Genomic DNA, 24,138 nt, shown 5'->3' with positions numbered 1-24,138 from the left:
TGGAGATATTACGTATCTGGCTGACAAGGATTGAACCTATGACCATTCCATTGAGAAGTCAAGTTCTTAACCATCATTTTAACCCTCCATTGGCATCTTACCCTTTCTATGTACAGTCAGTTCTTGCTTTAAAAGTAAATATAAACCACCGAACAAAGCCAAGTCAATAGGACCTTGTCCCATTGGAGTCATGGTTCATAAAATTAACTGTTTGGTTAGCTTGAAACTTTAAAATGAAATATGTAGATTCATCTTGAAAAAACATCTATAGAGTTATGGTTCAAATGTTTAGCACTTTTATAGTAGAGATGAAATCTCTAGATTTCACCTCATACGCATAAATCTACAGATTCATGTTCTACAGATTCATGTTTTTAGTGTAAAAATATGAATCTCTAGATTTCATGAATCAAAGAATTCACACAACCAAATGAGTATCCATTTGTGAATATGAAATCTTTGGATTCATATAACCAAACAACAGTTAAAAAATAAATGAAGAAATAAATAAATAAATAAATATCCAAACACCTTCGCTTTCTTAATGAAAAATGTAAGGGGTATATTTGGAAACTAAGAAATTGGTTGATAAAATGCGGAAGAGTGTATGCTTCTTCCACAAGACTATAACGGAGGCTTTCTGCAATTGATTAGTTTGAGTTATTCCAATCTTCCGCCATGGTGCTCGAGGTTTGCTTTGGAACTTGATATGTTTTTGCTCTGTTGGATTTGTTTATGCTATCATAGTTTAGGTTAGAGTTTCATCAGATCGATTTTTCTGTTTTTCTGTTTTTCAGGCTACCATGATCTGTATTGATAACTCTGAATGGATGAGAAACGGTGATTATTCTCCTACCCGGTTTCAGGCCCAAGCCGATGCAGTTAATCTCATTTGTGGAGCTAAAACACAGGCAATGAACTATCTAATTTAGTTTTGTTCTTGTGTGGATTTGCAATTTTTGTTTTTTTCTTCTCCCGTTTCGATATTCCGTTTATTTTAGGGTTTATGTATTTTATGAAGTGAAAGTAGGCTTGGTTGGTTCACAGTCTAATCCGGAGAATACCGTGGGAATTTTAACAATGGCTGGGAAAGGAGTTCGTGTGTTGGTTACTCCGACTAGCGATCTTGGCAAGATCTTGGCTTGCATGCACAGTAAGATTTCTTAGTTTCTTTTGAGGTTAATTGATGTTGAACTCCAACCGCTAAACTTCTTTACTGTTACAATTTGGGCTGCTGCCATCTGCTAAACTTGGTTTCAGTCCATTTATTAAAGATGGGGCTGGGAACGGTTTGTTACATCTTCTAAAAGAACATATTAAACTTGCTGTTTTTATTAATTGCTTTATATTTTGAAATTTTGTACAATTCATGATGAAGGAGGACCTCCCTCTCACATTGTTGATGTTTCTTTTCTATGAGGTTTATATTCAGTTCTGGGGTAGTTATGCTTATGTGGATTTGCATAGGCAATTATTCTTTCTGAGTTTAGTCGTTATTCAATTTGTAATCGTCATTGATAAATATTATATGAATTATTATTGTCATTTACTTCCATTTGGGGATTTCTATTGAAGTTCTATTGGGAGAGTTTGGTCAATTTACTTACAGGTTCTTAGTGTTTCAGTTAGCGGCTTGTGTCTTTCTTGTTGTTGTTGTAGTTTCTATGATGGATGTTTTCTTGTAAATGATATGATTGGTGAGCAATTAATATAGAGTTCATTCCTTAATTGATTTTTCAAATTTTTTTTTTTTTGGGGGGGGGGGGGGGGTTTATGTGATTATGAAACAGGGTGAAGCACTCATTCAAATAAATGAATCTCAAGTCAAGAACTAAGAAGTGAAATGTTTGAATTTTTTTCCCTTCTATTTTGTTTTTCTTTTGTCTTTGTACAAGTGGGAATAGTTCTAGTTATATAAACATATCCTATGGGAGGCACATTAATTTGTACCGGCTTTTGGTTATGCGATTGAAGATTAATGGTTTGGTATAGGAACTTAGTAGCTACTATACTACATTGAGTTTTTCATTTTTGTTACAGGCGGGGATGATTATTGGTTTATTCTAGGAATTTGGGAACTTCTTTTACTACAGTTGAGCTTCAATTTGTTTTCTATGCTTGTTACTTCTACTGCTATCTGTTGCAGTTAGACCCTTTGGTTGTTCTCTTCATGTTTTTTTTCTTTTTTTCCCCTTCTAATATTCAAATTCTTGGATGCTACTATGTATGCTAAACTAGCTTGTATGTTGGGCTATGGTAACGTTGGATGAATGCTGACTTATAAGGAATAGTGGTTCCAATAGGAAGGCGATAGTTTGTCATAATCCCAATAGGATGAGGCTAAGGATTTAGGCCAACTTGGACTATGGGCGGTATTTCTGTTAAAGCTCAGAATCCCAATAGAGGGCGGATCTTGGTTTAGTGAGTAGGTTGCTCCATTTGGCCCTAGCGGTTTTGGGTTCAAGTTAGGAAACAAACTCTCCATGAAGTGGCGGTAAGACTGCATACATTGTGACCCTCTTGAGACCTTGCAGGGGATGAATCCTTGTGCACTGAGCATGTCCACTCTTTTTTCCTTTTTTGGGAAGTAGGATGGATGTTTCTACTGGTGCTCAGAATACTGAGGGAAGTCTTAATTCATTTAATTCCAACAAAGATCTAGCAACTTGATGTACTCCTCAGATTTGAACTTTCAGTTAGAGTCAAGTCCTAGGCACCAGTGTTTGAACCATAGTTTTCATGGTGTCTAGGCTATGCAAGGTGGTGGAAGGGACCTAGGTGCAAGGTGAGACCAACAAGGTTCCTAGGAGCTTGCGTGGGTGACCAAGGCAATGTGTTGACAATTGTGAGTTTAACTGTAAAATCTAGACTTGTTCTGCATTTCTGCTCACTTTTCAAGTTTTTCTGCACGTTTTTTCTGTTTACTCTATTTCTTTCTTTCTTGATGCACATATTGATTCTCTGAGAAAACAACTTCCTCTACAGCCCCTAAACTAAATTGTATTGTTGGCCAATTGATGAACAAACAATTTTATTTCTTGTAGAATAACTGCATCTGTGCTAAATAGTCGCAAACAGTATTTTTTAGAGAAGGAAAGGTGCAGCAATATCAAATTCATTACATGTTGACTTATGTTACTTGCTAAAGATCCAATTCATTATCTAAGCAGGTTTAGAAATAGGTGGTGAAATGAATTTAGCGGCTGGCATCCAAGTTGCGCAGCTCACTCTTAAGCATCGCCAAAACAAAAAGCAGCAGCAAAGAATCATTGTTTTTACTGGAAGGTGATTTGTTTTGTATTTTACTTTTAAGTTCTTATTTTTGTCATTATTGAATTGATTAATGCATTCAGTCCAGTCAAATATGAGAAGAAAGTCCTGGAAGCAATTGGAAGGAAGTTAAAGAAGAACAGCGTGGCTCTTGATATTGTTGACTTTGGTGATGATGATGGTAATAAGCCGGAGAAGCTGGAAGCTCTCCTTTCTTCTGTTAATAATAATGACAGCAGTCACATGGTTCATGTTCCTCCTGGTTCGGATGCCCTCGCTGATGTGCTTATAAGGTGTGAAGAAGTTTTCTGCCTTTTGCATTTTGTTATCTAGTCCAGTTAACGCATGTCTAGTGATCAAGTTTAGTTATCCTTTTCGTAGCACACCGATTTTCACTGGAGATGGGGAAGGAGGGAGCAGTTTTGCAGCGGCAGCAGCTGCAGCAGGTGGTGTTTCAGGCATTGATTTTGGTGTGGATCCCAATTTAGATCCTGAGCTTGCACTTGCCCTTCGGGTTTCAATGGAAGAGGAAAGGGCAAGGCAAGAAGCTGCTGCAAAAAGGGCTGCTGAGGAAACTGCAAGAAATGAAATGGGAGAGCAACCATTAAAGTCACAGGATGCAAATATGACTGAAGTTGGTAGTGTTACAGCTCCTGAAGCTGAAAACAAAAGAAATGATCTAATGGTTGGTCTCGTTGTAGTTTCTATCTTTACATGTGTTTTTTTCCCCTATCTTGTAGACTGTAGACATCAATATATTAAACATACTAGCACAAGTTGTTTATGCTATTTATATATATTTAATTATAAATCTATGCCACTTGTATAGTGAGAGAATCTGTCTTCTCTTTGTATCGATATTTTTCACATTATTTCTTTTGGTGTTACTCTTCTCTTGTTTCAGCTAATTCTGTTCTTTCATGTTGAGGAGATAGTTGCTGCTTCAGCTTTCTGTCCTCTTTATATACCATTCTGACAGTTCTTTAAATGGTTTAATGTTTCCTCTTTTCTCTTCTTCCTGTAAAAAGTTACAGCTCGAGCCTCCACGTTTGTGCACCCTTTGGATTTTCTTAGTGAAATCCTTCTGGTTCATTATTTTTCTTTTTCCCCTGAGGGGTCTATGACCTCTCTGCAGCTGCGTTTTTTTCCTCCTTTTTTAATTTCCTTCTTTAACTCCTTCTGCGCTGCCCCTCCAAAAAAGAAGAAAAGAAAAAAGAAAAAGACCACTTGTTCCTCAAGTTATCCATACCTGATTTGGGTATCTGCACTCTGTTTTTTACCATTAGAAATTTTTTCCTTTTCATTTCTTCTTACCTTTAAATTGGTTTATGATTTCTACATGAAACCATTTTTTTGTGAGAGATTTCAATTTACTTGTGTTGATATGCATATGTTTTTTGTAAGTGACTTGTAACAAAATCAGATATCTCAACCTAAATCTACAAAGAAAATGATGGAAGGGAGAAATCCTATAGCCATGATAGGATTCATAATTATCACCATTGTGGCCTACTTCCTTGCTTTTAAATTTCTAATGCATTAAAGAGTCCTACTGACGATCAAATGAGAAACAAAGACTAATTAGTAATTAAAGTAAATAGCAATGACTTGACACAACTAAACATAAATTATGACTCAACATAGATCCGCACTCTCAACGTAGCAAAAACTCATTCTCAACTTGACAAAAACTCTCCTATCATAGTCACAGTAGGCTTGGGAGATCAGAATCGTGATCTAAAATCAGAACCAACAATAATTAGGGATTCTGATAATCAAAGCGGAATGAGATTTTTATTGCAAAATCCTTCTGTTTCATTATTTTTCTTGTTCTCTTGAGGGGTCTATGATCTCTCTGCAGCTGATTTTTTTTCTCGTCCTCTTTAATTTCCATCTTTATCCTTCTTTTGCCCCCCCCCCAACCAAAAAAAAGAAAAAAAAAGACCACTTATTCCTCAAGTTAGGCACACCTGATTTGTTCTGCACTCTTATTTTTTCCGTTTCTTTCAAATTGCTAATGATTTCTACATAAAACCAAATTTTCATGTGAGATTTCAATTTAGTTGTTGTGTTGATATGCATGTGGTTTAAGTAAGTGACTGTAACAAAAATCAGATATCCCTGACCTAAATCTACAAAGATATGAAGAGAAGTAGAAACCCTATAGCTATCAAGGGTTCATAGTTATCACTATTGTGGCCTAGGTCCTTGCTTTTAATGCGTTATAGAGTCCTAATGATGATCAAATAACAAACAATGACTAATTAATAATTAAAGTAAATAGCAATGACTTGACACAACTAAACATAAAATATGACTCGACATAGATCTCTGCTCTCAACTTATCACAAACTTCGCCTATCATAGTCATAATAGACTTCTTTTTTTTTTTTGGGGGGGGGGGGGTCATGATTTAAAAGCAAAAGCAACACTAATTAGGGATATTGATTATCAAAGCAGAATGAGTTTTTTAGGTCTTGGATTGGATGGGGATGTAACTTCAGGGGGGTGGACCCCCCCTCGGCCCCCGTGCGCAGTGGCGAACCAGACCACACACAACTGATAAGGGGATTACTGCAAGGAAATTTACAGATCCTAAAATAAGACTAACTCTTTAACTTAGGATTCTTATTTAAACAACAAAACTAATAGGAAGTAAAAAATCAAAATCCTAAGAATCTAGTTTCTAAAATAATTAGAATAAAATAAACAGAGACATTATTCTCCAAATAACATATTTTCGAAGACTACTTGATTCTGACTCAATCGAGACCCTGATCCTCGCTATTTGGAAACCCGAGTTCCAAGGAGCTTTTGGAGCTGGGATTTGGATCTACACTTGGTACTTTAAGTGGTGATTACCTCATAAATCTATTGAATTAGTCGGACAGAATAGGAGAAAACTGTAGTGGCGGGTTTTAGGCTTAAAAGATGGTTTTTGGACTTTGGGTGATTAGGATTTCAGTTGGCAGATTGGACCGAGAATGGCATCAAAGGAGAGGGGGATGGTAGGGATGTCATTGTCAAGTTATGAGAGGTTTCTGATGCTGGGACGGGCTGGAATTGAGCTGAAATTAGTTAGGCTTGTGGTTTATTGATGGGTTCGATGTAGGCTTCAAACAGCATAAATTAAAGGGGAAGAAGAGGGGATGCGGAGCCTAGTCCCCTTACCAAATATGCTGACATTTTGAGGCAGCAACTTTCTTGGCAGATTGAGAGTGAGGACTGTCCTACAATCAAGCTACGAACCGGGGTTCCAAACCTCTAGTTCCAATTGAGCCTCCTGGACTTTCAACCACCCAGCAACTTGAGTCAAAATCACTAACGCAATACTCTCTTGAATTACGAAGAACCCATAAGCAATTTTGAATTTCAGTAATCAAGTCCACTTTACTCATCCAGAATGGTGGTTTAAATAGGGGTCTATAAGATGCCAATTACGAAGAGAACTCCTATTAGGAATAGAAATCGCTAACACCTAACATTAAGCTAACTTAAAACTAACTCAAAACAAAGTAGAACTATAATCCAAATTATTAGGTAATTAACTCGTGTGACTTTTAAATGGTCGCATGACCTGTAAAATATTCCAAAACAATTTTTTAATTAAATAGACTGAAATTCATGTATCACTTTGGTACTTGCATTTTAGGCTCATCGTGAAGGTCCATTGCCAAGTAAACCCATGAATGAGTGGCACAACCATGACCTAACACTAGGTTTATTCGTAGGGAGAAGTCCAACTAAGCACTGGACCTGGATCTCTCTTGCACACTCCCACAAGTTGATCTGAACTAGACCCTGGGTCATCCCAAGGGCCGAAACAGGGCCTAGGGTTGCTGACCAGCCCCTATGGCCCTGAAGGGAAATTGTACTGAGGGTCATTTTGGTAATTTGGACTGTCCTAAACAAGTCCAATTAATGTTGTTACACTCAACATGTTAGTGGGAGTCCCAACTCTATTTTTATTTTGGTATTTGATTTACTTTTGGTTAAGTTATGGAATAGTCCTAGTCTAGTTAGGAGTCCTACTTAGAAAAGGATTCCTTTATGGCCCTGAAGGGAAATTGTACTGAGGGGCATTTTGGTAATTTGGACTATCCTAAACTAGTCCAATTAGTGTTGTTAGATTCAACATGTTAGTGGGAGTCCAACTCTATTTTTATTTTGGTATTTGATTTACTTTTGGTCAAGTTATGGAATAGTCCTAGTCTAGTTAGGAGTCCTACTTAGAAAAGGATTCCTTTAGTTGTAGTCCATATTCTACTGGAAGGGTAGTCCTATTGTTTTGTAATTTGAATCATCCTAGGTTGAGATAAGTAGAATCCTCAGTAGAACGAGAGTCATAAGTAGAAGTCTTAGTTTGATTTATTTTCTGATTTTAAGTCCTAGTCTGAATCCTTCAATGCAAGGCTATAAATATAGCCCCACACTTGTACACAAGGCAGCTTATGAATTATTGGATAAATATTGTTCTGAAGGGTTTCCAAGGAGGAAGCCTCCGGTTGCTTGGTGCTCTTTGATTTTGCTGCAATTCTTCCACCTCTCTTCCCCCATAACAAGTATACACCGCCATCCCTCCCCTTCCCCTTCCCCTCTCTTTTTTCCTCCTCCCCTAGCCTGCTGCTTACCTTCTCCCATCCCCTAACTCTAACTCATCTCTTCCCCATTCCACAATCCCTATCATCCATCACAGCCCTAAACCAAAACCTCCTTATCCCCTAACCCCACTTCTATTGTACCTTTCCCTTTCCCCCCTCTTCTCTCTTGTGGAGCCATTGTTTTTCCCCCAAATCATAAATCCTAGGTCTCCCAGTCCCAGTCCCTCTCCCAAATCCCAACCTCTTTTGGCACAATCACCCCTTCCCTTTCCTTTCTCTCAATCCCCGTTCATATCTCTATCAAAACCCTTAAGTTTCTGCGCTTCATATTCTTCCCCAAAACCCTAGTAACCTAACCTTCTATGACCTAGATCTTTCAAACCCTTTACCGGAATCCAATTTCCTTTTGATTTCATTATCCCTATCCATGTTCTACCTTCAACCCTAACCCTAACTCTACCCACCCCTAGAAACCCTGGAATTAGAAAACCTAATTTCTAAATTCCCAAAACCCTGAAACCTGAATCTGAATTTGAAAACTATAAAAATCACTATTTAAATTTCAATGAACCCTAGCTTCTAAACTGTAACCTAACCTGGTTTACCCTATTCTCAAACCCTGGATCTTTCAAAACAGTCCCTGCATCATAACTGCAGGGTTTTAGGATGCTAATTTACTGCTGAATTCACTTTAATTCATTGGGGGATACATCGCGAGGGCCTCTAAACCGTTACCTAACTTGGTTTACCCTATTCTCAAACCCTAGACCTTTCAAAACAGGCCCTGCACCATAACTGCAGGGTTTAGGACGCTAATTTACTGCCGAATTCACTTTAATGGATCCTGAAGATGGCCCTCAATTTGGGGGATACATCACAAGTTTGAGCATATATGTCAAAAAGCTTTTGCACTTGGAAAAACAAAACTTAACGATAACATTGGTCTTTAACATATATAGAAGTTGCAAATGCCAATGAGCGTGAAGAAAATTTCATTCTTTATCCAAAATATCATTTTAAAAAAAGAAAGAAAGAAAAGCATTATAAACTGTTCTAAAGAAGGCAGAAGATGAATCAGTTATGGAAGACATTGAGACCATGAAAGCAACAATCAAATTGATGTGCATGGTTCGATTGAAGTTGAAATTGAAGAACTGGTTGGCAGTTTGATTTCAATTGTGAAAGCCCATGAGAAGATTTCCAATATAGAAACATCATTCCTGGAGACTATAAGCTGATTGACTCTTAGATGTGTTGGATTGTTGCCTCATCAAAAGTCAACATTTGCAGGTGCCAATCATATGGTGATGTAATATTTTCCTGGGTTCCATAAAGTCTTGGGTTGTTTCCCCAAGCCCTAGGACCCTAGCTTGATCCAGGGGTATTTTAGTAATTTTATCCAAAATTTTGACAACCAGGTCTTGGTCCCATTGAATCCACGGTGTTGTTTGGACCCTAGATCTATTTTTATTTTATTTTTCTAATTGGTATTTTGCAAGTTATGTAAGAGTCCTAGTCTGGGAGAGAATCCTGGATATGGTGGGGTTCTCTAAATTGGTCACATTTTAGTTCTCCTTTCCTTTAAGACTTCATAGCTACTGTTAGAATTTTGATTGGAGTCCTCTAGAATCAGTTATGGAGTTTTCTTGTTTGAGTCAAAGTCTTAGTCAAGTTGTAGTTGAGTTAGAAGTGGTTAGCCAGTTAGACTTCTAATTGGTTTTTCAATTTTAGTCCTTTATGATTTCTTTATTTTGGGTTGTAAATAAAGCCTCCAAACCATGCAATCATTAAGTTAAATTGATTAATAAAATTGAGAGTTTGGAGAAAACAAGTCGTGGGCTTCCTTGGGAGGGCCACGATGGATGCATCTTCTGCAAAATACTGCCATTGTTCTTCAATTCTAGCTGCAATTCGACAATACCAGCAATCTTTTTCCATCTACAAGTAAGTACTGCATCCCCAACTTCATCCCTAGCCTTCCCTCTTTTCCCCCACCCATTACACATTTACACCCCTTCGATTTTATTTTCTTGATTTTTCTTGAATTTTTTGATTTTTCTAAAGGCCCATATTTCAAGGTTGGATCTACATCAATCTAATTATTAGATCTGTCCCAAACTTTAGGAGCCTCATATCCTCAAATTAGACTGCATTTTGACCATTCAATTTCAAGATATAATTATTTTCTTGAACTTTCTTACTTCTCAAGCCCTAAAAACAACAACCTTCATATCTTTTAATTTAGCCATTCGAACCCTACGAAATTTGGGAATCATATCCTCATTATTACCTACATTAACTCAAAGCTTCAACCCATTCTGACACCGACCCCAGTTTCCCATCTCAAGCAATTTATCCCATATCTCCCTTGGGATGTGTTTCGTATCTTTAAGATTCATATTAAAGATATCATAAAAACATATTTACTACAAAACATTAACCTAACGTTTTCCCTAGTAAATTATCCTTTAACAACCAATATCACGAAGGAACTCCGTATTCTCTGAATTTCCAAAACCCTTGAAACTCTTGCCGTAAAATTTCAAAGCCATAAGTGATCAAATTTACTCATAACCAACCCATTCCCTTCAACTGTAGGGTATTCTAAACCCTAATTGACTGCTGATTCTGTTGAAGAGGATCTTGGAATGAACCTAAATCTAGGGCAACATCATTACAAGGTAAACCTTAGAATTTTGGTTTACATCATATAGACCAGTTGAATATTTATTTTAGTTTCAAATTTTAGTCTTTTAATAGTTGTTTTAGAATGCCTACATAAGAGTTAGAATTTGGTTTGAATTTTGATTTTGAACTCAATTAGGATTTGTGTTCTGTTTCCTTAGAATAGCTTGTATTAGAATGCAATTTCAGGTTTAATAGATATAATCATAGTACTATTTTCCTAGTTGAAACACTGAAACGAAACGAGCTTTAGCAAACACATAAAAACACTCAAGGCTTGATATAAACTATCAAATAGTCTGAACTATCCTTCATTCTTCCTTCAAAACGGTATAAATACAGCTAAACAGCCTTACAACTCATAATAGAAATAGGGAGTGATCTCCTAATGGAAATAGAACTTTTAAACTTATTAGTCCTATACCATGAGTTGGATAGTTGAAACAGAAATAGAACATAAGAAAAGACTATTTTGCTCTTATAATTTAGGTATAATTTTCATAACAAAATTGATAAATTAAAATAATTTCATTTTTAGCCTAGATGCTGAACTTTAGGCCCATAGAATGAGTTCATGATCAAACAAACCTATGGGACAAAGGCCCAACAAACCCTAGGTTGATTTCAAAGGAAATTAACCTAATTTGGTGCTGGATCTGCATCACGTCAAAACTATGACTCCGGCAAACGGTAGAAGATCAGATTGTACAAATCAGTAATCCTCGGTAAATGGTTGCAGATTCAACAACCTGGATGGACATCACTGTAGCAGCAGGGGCATCAGACCTTTTCCTTTTCCCCCTTACATGTTTTGCGACATCCTCATAGTATTTTCGCTGACGTTTTCAAAAGCGAAATAAAACGTCAGGAAAAAACTAGGATGCTATTTATGCAACTTAAATCTTGGGTGTTACAATTATTATATGCTGTTAATTCGCAAGTTCCAGATTTTATTTTTCTAGACCCTTTTATATAATGGTGCATTTATTAGCAATAGAATTTCTCATAAGTTGTGGGGCAACTGCAGTTACAAGTCCTATCTGGCTTTAGATGTGCAACTTTTTTTTTAATTTTTTAATTTTTTAATTTTTAATCTTTTTATCTTTTTTTCACTCTCTCTCTCTCTCTAACTGCTCTTTTACTGGTAATAGGATGATGAGGCTGCATTACTGGAGCAGGCTATTGCAATGTCAATGGATGATGCTAAGGATGGTCCCTCTGTGGACACAGATATGTTGGAGGCAACTAGAGAGGATCATGATTTGGCTTTTGGTAAGCTCTTCTTATTTCCTGTTAAAGACTTATTTTTTGGGAGTATGTCTCTCACACAATTAGCTTCTACCATCTGTTTATTGTTCAATTCTGATGTCTATTTAGTCAATACTTGTTCTTACGTCGTTCATATAGTAGAATTATATTCTAATTATAAGTTACGACAAAGGTTTGGAGTATTAGTTTATCTGAAGTGACCATTTATTTTAATTATACATTTACATATTTGTATGCATCTTCCTTGCATTTATATGCTTGTGCATGCACTTTTATGTGTAGAGTACCCAAAAGAAGAAAAAGCACTTATATTTGATAACGTGCTTTGTTTTTTGTTGTTGTTATTATTATTATTTTTCAAATACTTTTCAATCTGCTTATGTATTCATTGCTACTATCTATAACATTTTTCTATGGAAGCTGAGTTTATTTTTGTCATCAAATTAATGTAGACTATCGGGTCTCAGTAGAAAGCAGAAATACCATAAAACAACTGGGCCAGGAGTTGTCCTGTGCTGTTCCTTTGCTCTTAAGCATTGATTTGGTCACTCTACTGTGCTTTACATGGGCTTTTGATGGGTCTCAGGTTGACTCCTTCGGCTTCAATGAGGGGCTTTATTTCTTTATTTTTGATGTGAACCACCAGGACAACCTCAGGAGAGCCAAAAGAAGAACCGAACCATGCTGGGGTACTTTTGTTTTTTTGGATGTGCCCTAGATCTGCCAGTTTGGCCTTACTAAAATCAAAGGGTCATTTTTTTGGGTAGAAGAATCAGAGGCTCATAAGGACTCCAGTTCTAATCTTATTTTGCTGTTTGGATTAGTCCTTGCTAAGATATGATCATTGTTGTCAAAGCATCCGCCTAGGCAGCAAAGCGATTTTTAAGCCGCCTAATTTTCGACCACTTAATTGACGGGCTGATTTTTGGCCGCTTTTTCACCTAGGCGCTACAGCTTTGCCGCCTTGTGCACCTTATTGCCGCCTAGATGTTAAAGCAGCTGTTTTTTTTATATTTTGTAATTTGTAAATATATTTTTTCTTACTTTTTTTTAATCATACTTTATTCTACTAAGCCGTATATAAATTTAAATAGGTGAGTCATTTCGGAATCGAGGCCCAATTTGCAAATGAACTTCAAGGCCCAAAGTGCCTGTCGACAACAGAATGTGAAGCATGGGCCATACTCAACATCGATAATCAATGAGTCATTAAATAAACAATGACCTAGAAATCGGAATAATGAGATCTATTAATTTATCATGTCAGCACTGTTTGGTAATAAAAAAAGGAAAAAATGGATACATCAACTATGATTCCAATTCAAATATTATTCATGTATATTTAAGAAAAAAGTCATGTTAAAAATAATTTGTAAAATAATTTCACTAAACTATATATGAATAATATTGTTGAATGTTTGTTTAGCTTATTATAAAAAATATTTGTATTAAAAAGTAGTTGTATTAAAATTTTTGACCCAATCGCTTTAGTTGCTTTATTGCTGCCTATTCGCCTAGACGGAGCCCTAGTCGCTTTGCCGCTTTGACAACTATGGATATGATAGAGTCCTAGTCCAATTAGGATTCCTAATTATAGGACTCCTGTAGTTAATGTCCAAGTTTATTTAGGAAACCATTCTTATCTTACTTGTGTTTGTTTGATTCAGTTGTGATTAGTAATCAGCATTATGGGCTATTTAATTCTAGTTCTGCTTGGGATAGGAGTCTTCAAAATTGTAAGTTTATTTAAAGCAGAGCTCCTTGTTGGTTGAGTCCTATTAGGAGTACTTTATTTCTGGCTATAAATTCAAGGCCAAGGCTTGCAATCAATTCAGTTTTCCTTGATAAATAAAATTTGCGAGGAGTTTATAGCCAAGGAGAGTGCAATTGGCTGTGTAGGGTTTCCAAGTTGAAGAAAGACTTGTGGCAGCTCTGTGGGGTTTTCTTCTCAAGAATTCTTCCCTATTGTTGTGGATAAGCATAACATTCTCAAAGAAGATAGACAGAGGTCATTCCCGTGTTGTCCACTAGAGCCTAGAAGAATCCTTATGTGGTGCAAGCAGTAGGAGGTGCATAGATACTTAAGGAAGTGGAGTCCTTGTGAAGATTAGCATAGAGGTCCCTAACTTTTATGGAAGCTGAGAACCCCTTAATCAATATAGGGGTCTCAGACTGGTTAGTCGCAATGGACCAGTATCGAACTGGACGATATGTTAAAACGGACAGCAAGTAATCATCCCACTGCCATTCCTCATCCTTCATTTTGTCCCTGACCTCTCTAAACCCTTCCTCTCTCTTGCGGCGCTTTGGAGTTTTACTGAAACCCTACAATTCTGGAACCACCTATTCCCTCTCCACCAAACCCCAATCCCTCTTGGAATTTATATTGCCCCATCTCCACTGACCTTTGACCTCAGTTGCAGATCTAATCTGACCCTGGAAACTCTATAATTTCATCTCTTTGTTCCCCACAAAACCCTGAACCCTAGAATTGAATCTAAAACTGTAAAATACGATGTTCTGATTCTTTTGGTCTATTATCATTGTAGAACCTACTTGCCAAGCCTGGACAGCATTCCCTTCAACCCTAAAACACCCCAAACGCCTAGAAACCCTAGCTGGGTTTAGAATCCTGTTTACCATAGTCACAGGCTCCAGAAACCCTAATCAGGTATGCTATTCATCAAGGATCCTAGTAAATTTGGCCCTCTCCTCCTTGGCTGACATCAGTTCTTCAGTACTTAAAAAGGTGGCTAAGGGATATGAGCTCCTGGTAACATAGAATAGCTAAGGCTGCTGTCAACTCTAGAGGTGGTTTGTAAACTCTTCAATGAACAGCAACATTTAAAGGGTACTTGGAGGCTGCCTTCAATTAGCAAAATGGCAACTTTTTAGCAGAACTGCCTGTTATTTTCTATTGAATTAAATAATGCCCGTAAGTAGTTTGGAACCTTGGTCCAGATATGCAGGAAGTAAAAAAATATAATAGGGGAGAAGATAGGTGATGCAGATCGGGATAAATAAAAATGAACTCAAAACACTGTTCACCTGAACATTATCACAGGACCATCTCCTGCTCAATCCCTTGCTGTGCTACTATTGTGACTGTCACCTATAACTACCTTTGCTTGAGAAGGACAAGAAGACACTCGAGAAGTTGCTGATTAGAGGTCAAAACCTTCATTCCCACACTTGTTTCTATTCTACTTCTGCTGCTGCTACAATGAGTGACTGGATCTCAACCAATGTTTTAAATTTTGCGAATCTTGGCAAAACTTCGCCGAGATTTTGGTGTTTCAGTAGACATCAAAACGAAATATGAATCGAAATGGAAAAGTATTTCGAAATTTTGCTCTCAACCAATGTTTTAAATTTCACAAATCTTGGCAAAACGTCGCTGAGATTTTGGTGTTTCAGTAGAGATCAAAACGAAACATGGGTCGAAATGGAATCTCAGTAAAATTTCCAAAAACTCACAAAAATTCCCAATAACTCACCGAGATTTCACTGAAATTTCGCAGCAGTCCTTACCTTTATGACACTTACTTTAAGATGGGTTGGCTGTTTTATGACGATGATGCTACTTACAAAAGGGAAGTGTTGGACTATACGGAGCATTATATGATTTCGATGACATGAGTTGAGTATGCCCATCATGGCGTGAAAGCAAGTCCATGGGGTTGAGACGATGGAGCCACCATGGCATAATAGCTAGTATTAGGTTATTCATAGGTACGATGTGTATTGTAAATTTGTAATTGTAATTCTTTCATATATTGTTATGTTATGCACTATACTGTTTTAGCTGTATACTACTGACTACTGACTTCTACACTTATACTTGCCTACTGTTATATTAAATTTTAGTTGTCCTTTTGGTTGCATTTTAATGAAAATCTTAGTGTTCTTTTGCATCGTGTCCATATTCACATTGGTTTAAATCATGGTTATCAAAGCGTTTGCTTAGGCGGTAATGTGGTTTTTGAACCGTCTTATTTGCAACCACTTTGTTAACCTGCAGATTTTTGGCTACTTTATCACCGATGCACCACCGTTTTGCCTCCTAGGCGCTAAAGCAGTTGTTTTTTTGACATTTAGTACATAATATTTTTTCTTGATTCTTTTTAAAATCAAATTTTATTCTACAAAGCCATATATTGATTTAATAGTTATTCATTTCGGGATCGGGAATCAATGTATCATTAAATGGAGAATGATTTGGAAAGAGGAATAATGTGATCTATTAATGATCATGCTTGGTCGAAAAAGTAGTAAAAAACAGACATCAATTCCAATTCGGGTTTGAAAATTATTCGTTTACTTCAAAAAAGTCGTGTAAAAAGCAATTCAGGCGGATCTATGCATTAGGCACTTATTTGGTATCATACTATCATAGAGGTAAGTAAAATGTAGAATTAGTACTTTCATTTTCATATTTATAAATTGATGTAGTTCATGGTCATACTTTATGATGCTTGATGAGATGAACTTATGTTTGTGTTTTTGTTCTTTTGTTTTGTTTTATTTTATTTATTTATTTATATACTTTTTTTTGGGAGGGGGGATCATCTTTATTATCATGATTCTTGAATTTTTTTTTTGGATAAATGTGATTCTTGAATGTTTGTTTAGCTTATTATAAAAATTTATCAGTTTTAATGTATTTGTAGTGATTTTTTTTCACCCAACTGCTTTGGTTGCCTTATTGCCACGTAGGTGTTGCCTTATCGCCTAGTCGCCTATCAGTTTAAAAGTATTTGTAGTAAAAAGAATTTTGACCCAACTGCTTTGGTCTCCTTATTGCCGCCTAGGTGGCGCTTTATTGCCTAATCACCCAGCGGTACCCCAACAGCTTTAGTTGCCTTGACAACCTTGGTTAAAATTTATGCTCCAGACTTCTAGTTTCGCACGCTTATTGTTGGGCTTGTGCTGATCAAGAATACTACTTTGGGTTAGATTTTTAGGTAAATATAACACTCCCAGTGTGTTTATTGGCCTCAAATTAAGTTGGACTCCGAAAACCAGGTCATAATGACCTCAAAAATGCAACGAGATGAAGGGTCGAAATTTTAAAAGAAGATTCCGAAATTTCCGAATTTCAAAGATGACCGATATTTCAAACCTGATCTTAATGTCTCCTCAAAAACATGACATTGGTATTTGCAGACCTGATCAGAACTGATCAGAACTACTAGAGGCCCCTGCAATTCCTAGTTTTGGAGATCTACCCTAAACTTCTAATTTTGAATCAAGTTCATAATTCAACAACCAGCCATCACAGCAGGCTGAAATTTGGAGCACAAGATCCCCTCACCATGCCCTTGACTAGATCCGACTTGTGATCCATTCTTTTGGCTGATTTGCAGTTACAATTTTGCTCTGTTTTATGCTTACATCTACTTTGGTGATCTATTCATGTTTGTACTTCTGGCCATCTACATTGGCTCAGAATTGGAGGCTTACCTGTGCTATCTAGTGATATAGGCAGTGAGGTTAGAGAGGCGTCTAGGATAGACTGAGGTAGTCAGTGTGTTTTATCACCCCCCCTTTTTTTTGTGGGGTTGGGGGGGGGGGGGGAGGTGAATGGTGTTGATGGAGTGAACATGTGGCATATTTTTGGATCCTTTAATCACCATAGATCCATCAACTTTCTCCATCGTTTCCTTGGGTTTTTTTGCAGGGGAATAAGGAGGAGGGAGGGGGGGGGGGGAAGCTGTCCATGTTTTTTAGAGATGTTGATTCTGACTTGCACGGTCATCCTTCCATGGAAAATTTGAAGTCTGCAGCCATTGATTTTATTTATTATTCCTCCTTTGCTTCCTGATACCAAATGATGTAGAATAGCTAGGCCGCAACCAATTTTAGAGGAAGATAGCAAATTCTTCAACGAATAGCAGCATCTACAGGGTATTTTGAGATCACCCTCAGTTGGCAATATGGTAGTAATACGGCATGAGATCTATTGATATAATGAATCCCAGCAGCAGTTTGGAGCCTCAGTTGCTCCCAGATTTGCAGGGTGATTAAAACTAGAATAGGGGACACAAATAGGGAAGTAGGGTGATGCAGATCCAGCCCCAAGTTAGGTTCTTTTTCCTAGGAATAGTTCTAGGGTTGGGTCATATAGTTATTGGGCCTTCATCTGACGTGCTACCTATGTAATTGGCCAACTTAATGTACCTAAAACATGGGTACATGAGCTGGGTACTAAAATTCCCAATATTTAGTTTTTTGTCTAGTCCTCATTAGATTCTATCCTTACGTTATGTGCACTGATTTTCCAACTAAAATATAAATGAACATAGAATAAAAAGGAAAAAGGAAGGGATCTTGTAGGGAGTGATAAGATTGGGAAGCTAAAATAAGTAGCTTTACTGATGAAGCTTGACTTCTGGCTTATGGTGGAACCCCACCTTTCACTCTAATTTTTAATTTTTAGAAAGTCCTGTATTCCATAAAATTCTCCTCTTAAATAGAGTTTACAATAACCAACTCTTCAACCCACAAATTCACGATGGAAGTTACTTAACCACTAATAACTGCTATGCATTATCAATAACTAGCTAACTTAAGGATAATACCTACTTAATAATAAATATTTATTGATTTTTAATGGCTAAAACTTAAATAACTAACTAATTATTATTCTACAACAACAGTCTGTACCCTAAAATGGTCTTGTCCTCAAGAACATTAAAAATAAATGAAAACTAAATATACTATTAATTACAAATAAAAATTAAATAACCCCACTAGGATCCCAGATCATAAAAGGTAAAATTCCAATACACTGAATTGGTATGGAGTTCTTGCGAGAAGAAAATGTTGTTCAAGGAACATGTATCGTTTGAAGGATGTGATGCTTGATTTGCATTACTTTGATTCTTTTTAATCATCATCTTCTTCTTGCTCTCTCTGTTTCATCTTTTTCTTCTTGAGCCCCTTGTCATCATCTTCTTTCTCTTCATTTTCTTTTTATTTGTAGGCGGTTCTGGAAATTCCATTGCTTTTTCTTCTTCCTCATCCTCATCCATAGTTTCATGAATTTGATGTTGTGCTTCTTTCTTTTTCTCCAACTCCAATTCGGCCAAATTGTTAAACATGATAAATTTCAACCATTTCATTAGAGACTGCCATCATTTCTCGAATAGACGATCGTATAATCTCGATGATCTCCATCTTCAAGTCCATAATAGTTGAATCGACCTGCCTCTAAGACCACTTGTTATGTGCATGGATTTTCAGTGAAGTTTCGGTAAGTGTTGTACAGTAAATTGTAATTTACTTTTTATTTTTATTTATTTTATTTATAATTTTATAATTTTATAATTTTTTTAAATCAAGACTGAATCTCGTTTCACCCCTAATTTTGTCTTGTCCTGCCTCAAGATTGTTGAGATCTTGTGAGATTTTGTACAATGATCTCATGGGGGTACCTAGGAGCTTGCGTATCTGCTTTATTCATTTTTTATTTGTAATAATGGGTGTCTTGGATATGTGAAAGGGAAGACTGAGCAATGTTGTCTCTCATGAGGGATTTAGTTCTATTATTTGCTTATCCATCACTCTTTTTCTGCTGCATGAAGCTCTCCAAATGTCTGTCCAAGACGGTGCAAAAGATTCAGCAACTCAGTCAGATATGAGCAAGGTGTTGGGAGATCAGTCATTTCTGTCATCTATACTTGGTTCGGTATGCCTCTTAAACTTAACCAACTCTAGAAAGCGATTAGTATTAACTTGCTAATGTCATGGTACTTTTCTTTCTCAGCTTCCAGGAGTTGACCCAAATGATCCTTCTGTGAAAGATTTGCTTGCATCGCTGCAGGGGCAGTCAGAGGTAACCTGCTTTAGCCTCGGGAATCTGACTGATCTTTTCATTAAATAATGTTGGTTCCTTGTGGTCTCTGTAATTTATTTTTCAGCTCTTTTTTTTTAATTTTTGTTTATCATGATCGATATGATTCCATATTAACTTCATCTTTTAGTTACAACATGTATCGGTATTCTTTTATTTTATTACCAGCAACCATGATGAAAGTAAACTTTTGCATTATTACTTTCTTCTTATAATTTCTTTTCAAGATGAATGGTGCCTTCTCCATGGAATAAAATTGATTCCTGTCAGCCTATGGTTTCAAGGTACAAGTGAACTTATTCGTCTGTAAATTTGAAGGACTTCAATAATTGCCGTTTGCTTTGATTTACATGGCTGAAATATAACAGAACCCAGGAGAAGGAATAGACATGACCGTAGAAAGAGGTGCTGCTGCTCTGTGGTGATGTGACCACGGTTTTGCCCCCTAGCCAAAACCCTAAGTGGGGCCCACGAAAGGGCTCTACAAAGCGTCCCTAGGCTGACCGAACCCTCTAGGAGGGGTATTTCGGGCATTTTCAGCCCTAATTAGTTGCTGGAATTTAATTCTAGTTCAATCATAATTTGGTTAAAGAGTCTTGGTTTGAGTTTGTAGTTGAGTTAGTTGTCTAGTCCTTAGTTCTTTTAAACTCTAGCATGTGGCAATTAGAGTTTTACTTAAATAAAAATTTAGCATGTGCTTATAAGAGATTAAGTTATTTAAACTTTTATTTCAGCATGTGTCCATTAGAGACCTTTGGATGTTTTAGATTTTATTTCAATTGTTGAGATTATATGGTGGGATCCTAATCTATAAAGGAATCCTACCTAGTGTCAAGATCTTTTAGTAGGCTATAAATTAAGTCCTACTCTTTCTTTGTATGTTAAGTCTGATTATTGAATGAATAGTTATTTGAGTTAAGGACTGTGGTTTCCTGTTGAGGGTGCCACAGCGGATTTTGGTGAGTTCTTCAATATTCAGCGCCTTTTAGAATTTCCGGCAAGTGTCCTTCAAGTATCCAAGTAAGTGAAACAATCCCAGCTCTCTCCCCTTTCTTCCCTACCCATGCAAGGCTCCCCCACCCCATCCCCTTCAGTCCCAATCCCTCCGCTGTCCCTGCAGTCCTGCACAACCCTATTTCCCCTTCTCCCTTGCTGCTGTGACCGGGCAGCAACCTGCTCAACCCCCGCGACACTCCTGCACCTCTCCCCCCACCTCCTATGATACTTCCTAGGCTCACCCCCACCCTTCCCCTACCCTGCGACACCCCTTGTCCCTTCTCCAACACATTCAGCCCTTCCTCTCTATCTCTTCTTCCCTGCTCCAGCCATAGCATTCATCTCCTATTAAGCCCCGAATCCACACCCCGTTGCCTCCCTTTTCTTCCCTAGTTGGATCACATGTCACCCCTCAGCCCATCCCTACCCTAGACCTTATGTTAAACCTAGAATCCTAACACTTCTTCAAATTCTGCACTTCATTTTCTTCATTAATATTCTGCAGTTCATCTTCAACCTCCAAACCTTAATGCTAGTTTGACTTCCTTAAGACTCCCACCCTAGTAGGAAATCTCCAACTAAACCTCAACCCATTGGAATCAAATCTGAAATTATAAAATAACTCCAACAACCCTATTCCTACCCTAACCGAAACCCTAAGGCCCTAGTTTTCAAATCCTAACTGTTGAAATCAGACCAGAAATTAGCACTACAGCAAGGTTTCAAGTTCTAAAGCCTGTCCCTTCTACCCCAAGCCTGGCTGGATCTTCCAAGACCCCTATCAAGCCCTTGAGAACCTTAAAACCCACCCTGGAGATCCTATAATATTAGATTTCTTTGCCAGAACATTCTAGGCAGCCCTTAATTTTAGGGAAATCATCATCAAAACTATAACCGTAAAAATGGGTTCACACCATACAGTTTCTGTTAAGGGATAGTAGAGGAGTGAATGATCATGAGAGGTAATTGCATAATATATGTATACTCTCATATTCTTGCCCAAAACAACAAATAGTAAATTCTTTCATAGCCGGATTTAAACATGTGTATCATGGGCATTTTTTATAGGTAAAGAAAAAAGAAATGCAAATCAATGATACTGTAACATGTAAACAGTAATGTGAATGATGTTGAATATAATCTTTTTTTAATGGCTGAAATCACCTTGGAGAAATCAAATTCCCAATCAACAAATAGATCTAAAGAGCTAATCTGAGATTTGGAATCATCTCACCAGATTGGAGCAAGCAAACCAGAGAGTTGTGGAGGGTGGAGGCGTTAGGCGACCAAGGTGCTGAAAAGTTTAACATACCAGGTGAAATCAATTAGGTGAGCAAGGCATCAGTGACAATAGACGCCCAGGTCAACCAGAGCACCTTGACACCGAGGCACTGCCTAGGTAACTGACAATTGCCAGTAAAGTTAATGCTGATTGAGTGAAACATCGAAGAAATTACGAACTCAAAGCAGTAATGAGGAAAGGGTCCATAGAGCAAAATTTTGTTTTGCCATTGTACCGCCTAAATATCCCAGTAGGGTTGATGCAGTTTTGAGAGTAATGGGGGTTTAATCACTTGATAGGGTTTGGGTTCAGATAACCAGGAGAAATTTGTAACTGTAGGTAAGGAACAGATCAGATTTAGGGGAAAATGGAGGTGTCTGGACTAGAGTGCTTTCATCAAAAGATAAATATAGGCTGGGCCATTCCCATCTCAAATGGTTGCCCAAACTAAGCTGAGTTCATGAAATCGGTAGGAAGAGGTGAGCCTGTTGATTATGTGTAGGCCTTTGGCATTACCGGGTATATTGTTTTATACGTAAGCATCCACACCAATCCTATTCCCAGTCCTTAAACTGCTGACTACTTTCCTCTATTCTATTTCATACCCTTTTCATGAACACCTATCACAACCTGATAACTTCTGACTGTGAATCATTCCTGATGCAGTATGAAAATCTAAATTTAGCATTTCAGAAGCAAACATGCTGAATGATTGATTTTGTGATCAGATTTTGAGTTTAAGGAAGCTACTATGTTGTAACTGTTATGAGGGAAGAAAGTAATTTGATGGAAATGGTAGGAAGAAAAATGAGATCAATCTTCTTGGAGGAAGAAGACGAGAAAAAACCAGGTTTGAGATACCAGTCCTGTATGGATTGCTCAACAGCACCAGAAAGTTTAGAAAAAAACTCAATTCTTTACTCAAATCATCTTAATGTGGGGGAATGTAACATTTCTAAGGGAAATAGAACAATACTCTGTCATTTTTCATGGTAACCATGCTGAAAGTCTGAAACACTTCACTACTTTGTGCACCCTGAAAAGTCCACCTGTACATGGTGACAAGGTGGTCATTTCTAGGGTGCCTAAGGCTGCTGTGTATGGGCATATTTCTCACTCTAGCACATGATTGTGCTGTTCTTTCAAAATTCCTAATTTGATTCTTAAAAGTAATCACAATCATTTTAGTGAACTCAATAATGTAAATGATCTCAAAACAATATTTTTAGATTGAACCGATGGTACAATTTAAGAATACTCCCTTTGCTAGACTAAGAGAATCTTTTTAAGTGTTGTATTTTTATTGTTTAATGCGAGTGGCTATTAAGACCTCATTTTGTTGTGTCTGTTTTAGTTTCTTGGTTGCTACCACAGTTTGAGGGTCAGAGCTGGACTTGTGAAAGAATTAATAAAATGGATGAAAAGTACCTGCCATCCATCACGTTTTGACTTCAAATGCCTATCCCACCCAAAACCTTGGTTTATTGTGTTAGGTCAATTGATGCTTATCCTCTTTAACTTTATAGTCTATTTTTGAGTCTTTTATATAAGGTTGTAATAGGTGGGGGTTTTGAAAACGGATTGATTAATAGAATTTTGGTTTTGCATTTGTTCTGGTGGGGTGCAAATGTACAATGGTATAGCATGGTAGTGTGACATCTTCTTCTTCTTCCAACACCCCCCCTTTCCTGTCCCTTTATGTGATTTTTTTCTACTTCAAATTGCTGAGATTTATTCCAGTTCAAGGACATTCCCATTAAACCTGCAGTCGCCGTATTTCGACAATAGTTAATTGAAGTATTGAATCATATGCAACCCCAATTCTTCTTCTAATCCTCTGATTTTCTGAACCCAACTCTGCTACTTCTAATTTTCATCCTATATAAACCCTAACCACTGAAAACCTTCCACAGCCTTATTTCAACATTAGAAGCCACTCAAAGCTATCCCACAGCCTCCCTACATCAATCCATACACTATTCCTTTGGCTGCACCCGTTCAACCACAGAAAAGTTTTCTAATTCATCCTTAGGTTTCATATACGAGCTAAACTACTGCTTTTGAAAACTTGCAACTTTTCTTCTTTGCTTCTGTGTCGTATACAAGGTGTTTTTCTTGAGAATTCTTTCCAGAGACATCTTAACCTTCCAAAGTCACTGAAATTTTGATAAAATCTTCTC

The 24,138-nt window shown here is 37.2% G+C and overlaps 1 protein-coding gene across 2 annotated transcripts in view; it reads left to right on the top strand.

The window, feature by feature from the left end:
- The first annotated feature begins 583 nt into the window (after positions 1 to 583).
- LOC149018785 (26S proteasome non-ATPase regulatory subunit 4 homolog) overlaps positions 584 to 24,138 on the top strand; it is a 26,412-nt gene continuing 2,857 nt past the window's right edge. For both annotated transcript variants that reach the window (XM_089152929.1, XM_089152930.1), the window contains exons 1-9: positions 584 to 690; positions 798 to 911; positions 1,048 to 1,153; positions 3,171 to 3,285; positions 3,354 to 3,563; positions 3,652 to 3,955; positions 11,708 to 11,828; positions 19,412 to 19,515; positions 19,594 to 19,662. In XM_089152929.1, the coding sequence (XP_089009055.1) occupies positions 679 to 690; positions 798 to 911; positions 1,048 to 1,153; positions 3,171 to 3,285; positions 3,354 to 3,563; positions 3,652 to 3,955; positions 11,708 to 11,828; positions 19,412 to 19,515; positions 19,594 to 19,662 (1,155 nt within the window). In that variant the 5' untranslated portion in view covers positions 584 to 678. The remainder of the gene's footprint in view (positions 691 to 797; positions 912 to 1,047; positions 1,154 to 3,170; positions 3,286 to 3,353; positions 3,564 to 3,651; positions 3,956 to 11,707; positions 11,829 to 19,411; positions 19,516 to 19,593; positions 19,663 to 24,138) is intronic.

The sequence above is a fragment of the Hakea prostrata genome, chromosome 4 (genome assembly GCF_041222555.1).
Source record: "Hakea prostrata isolate BN-2017 chromosome 4, UWA_Hpros_2, whole genome shotgun sequence".
Lineage (NCBI taxonomy): Eukaryota > Viridiplantae > Streptophyta > Magnoliopsida > Proteales > Proteaceae > Hakea > Hakea prostrata.
The sequence above is the reverse complement of the archived record's forward strand: the minus strand, read 5'-3'. Positions and strand labels throughout refer to the sequence as shown.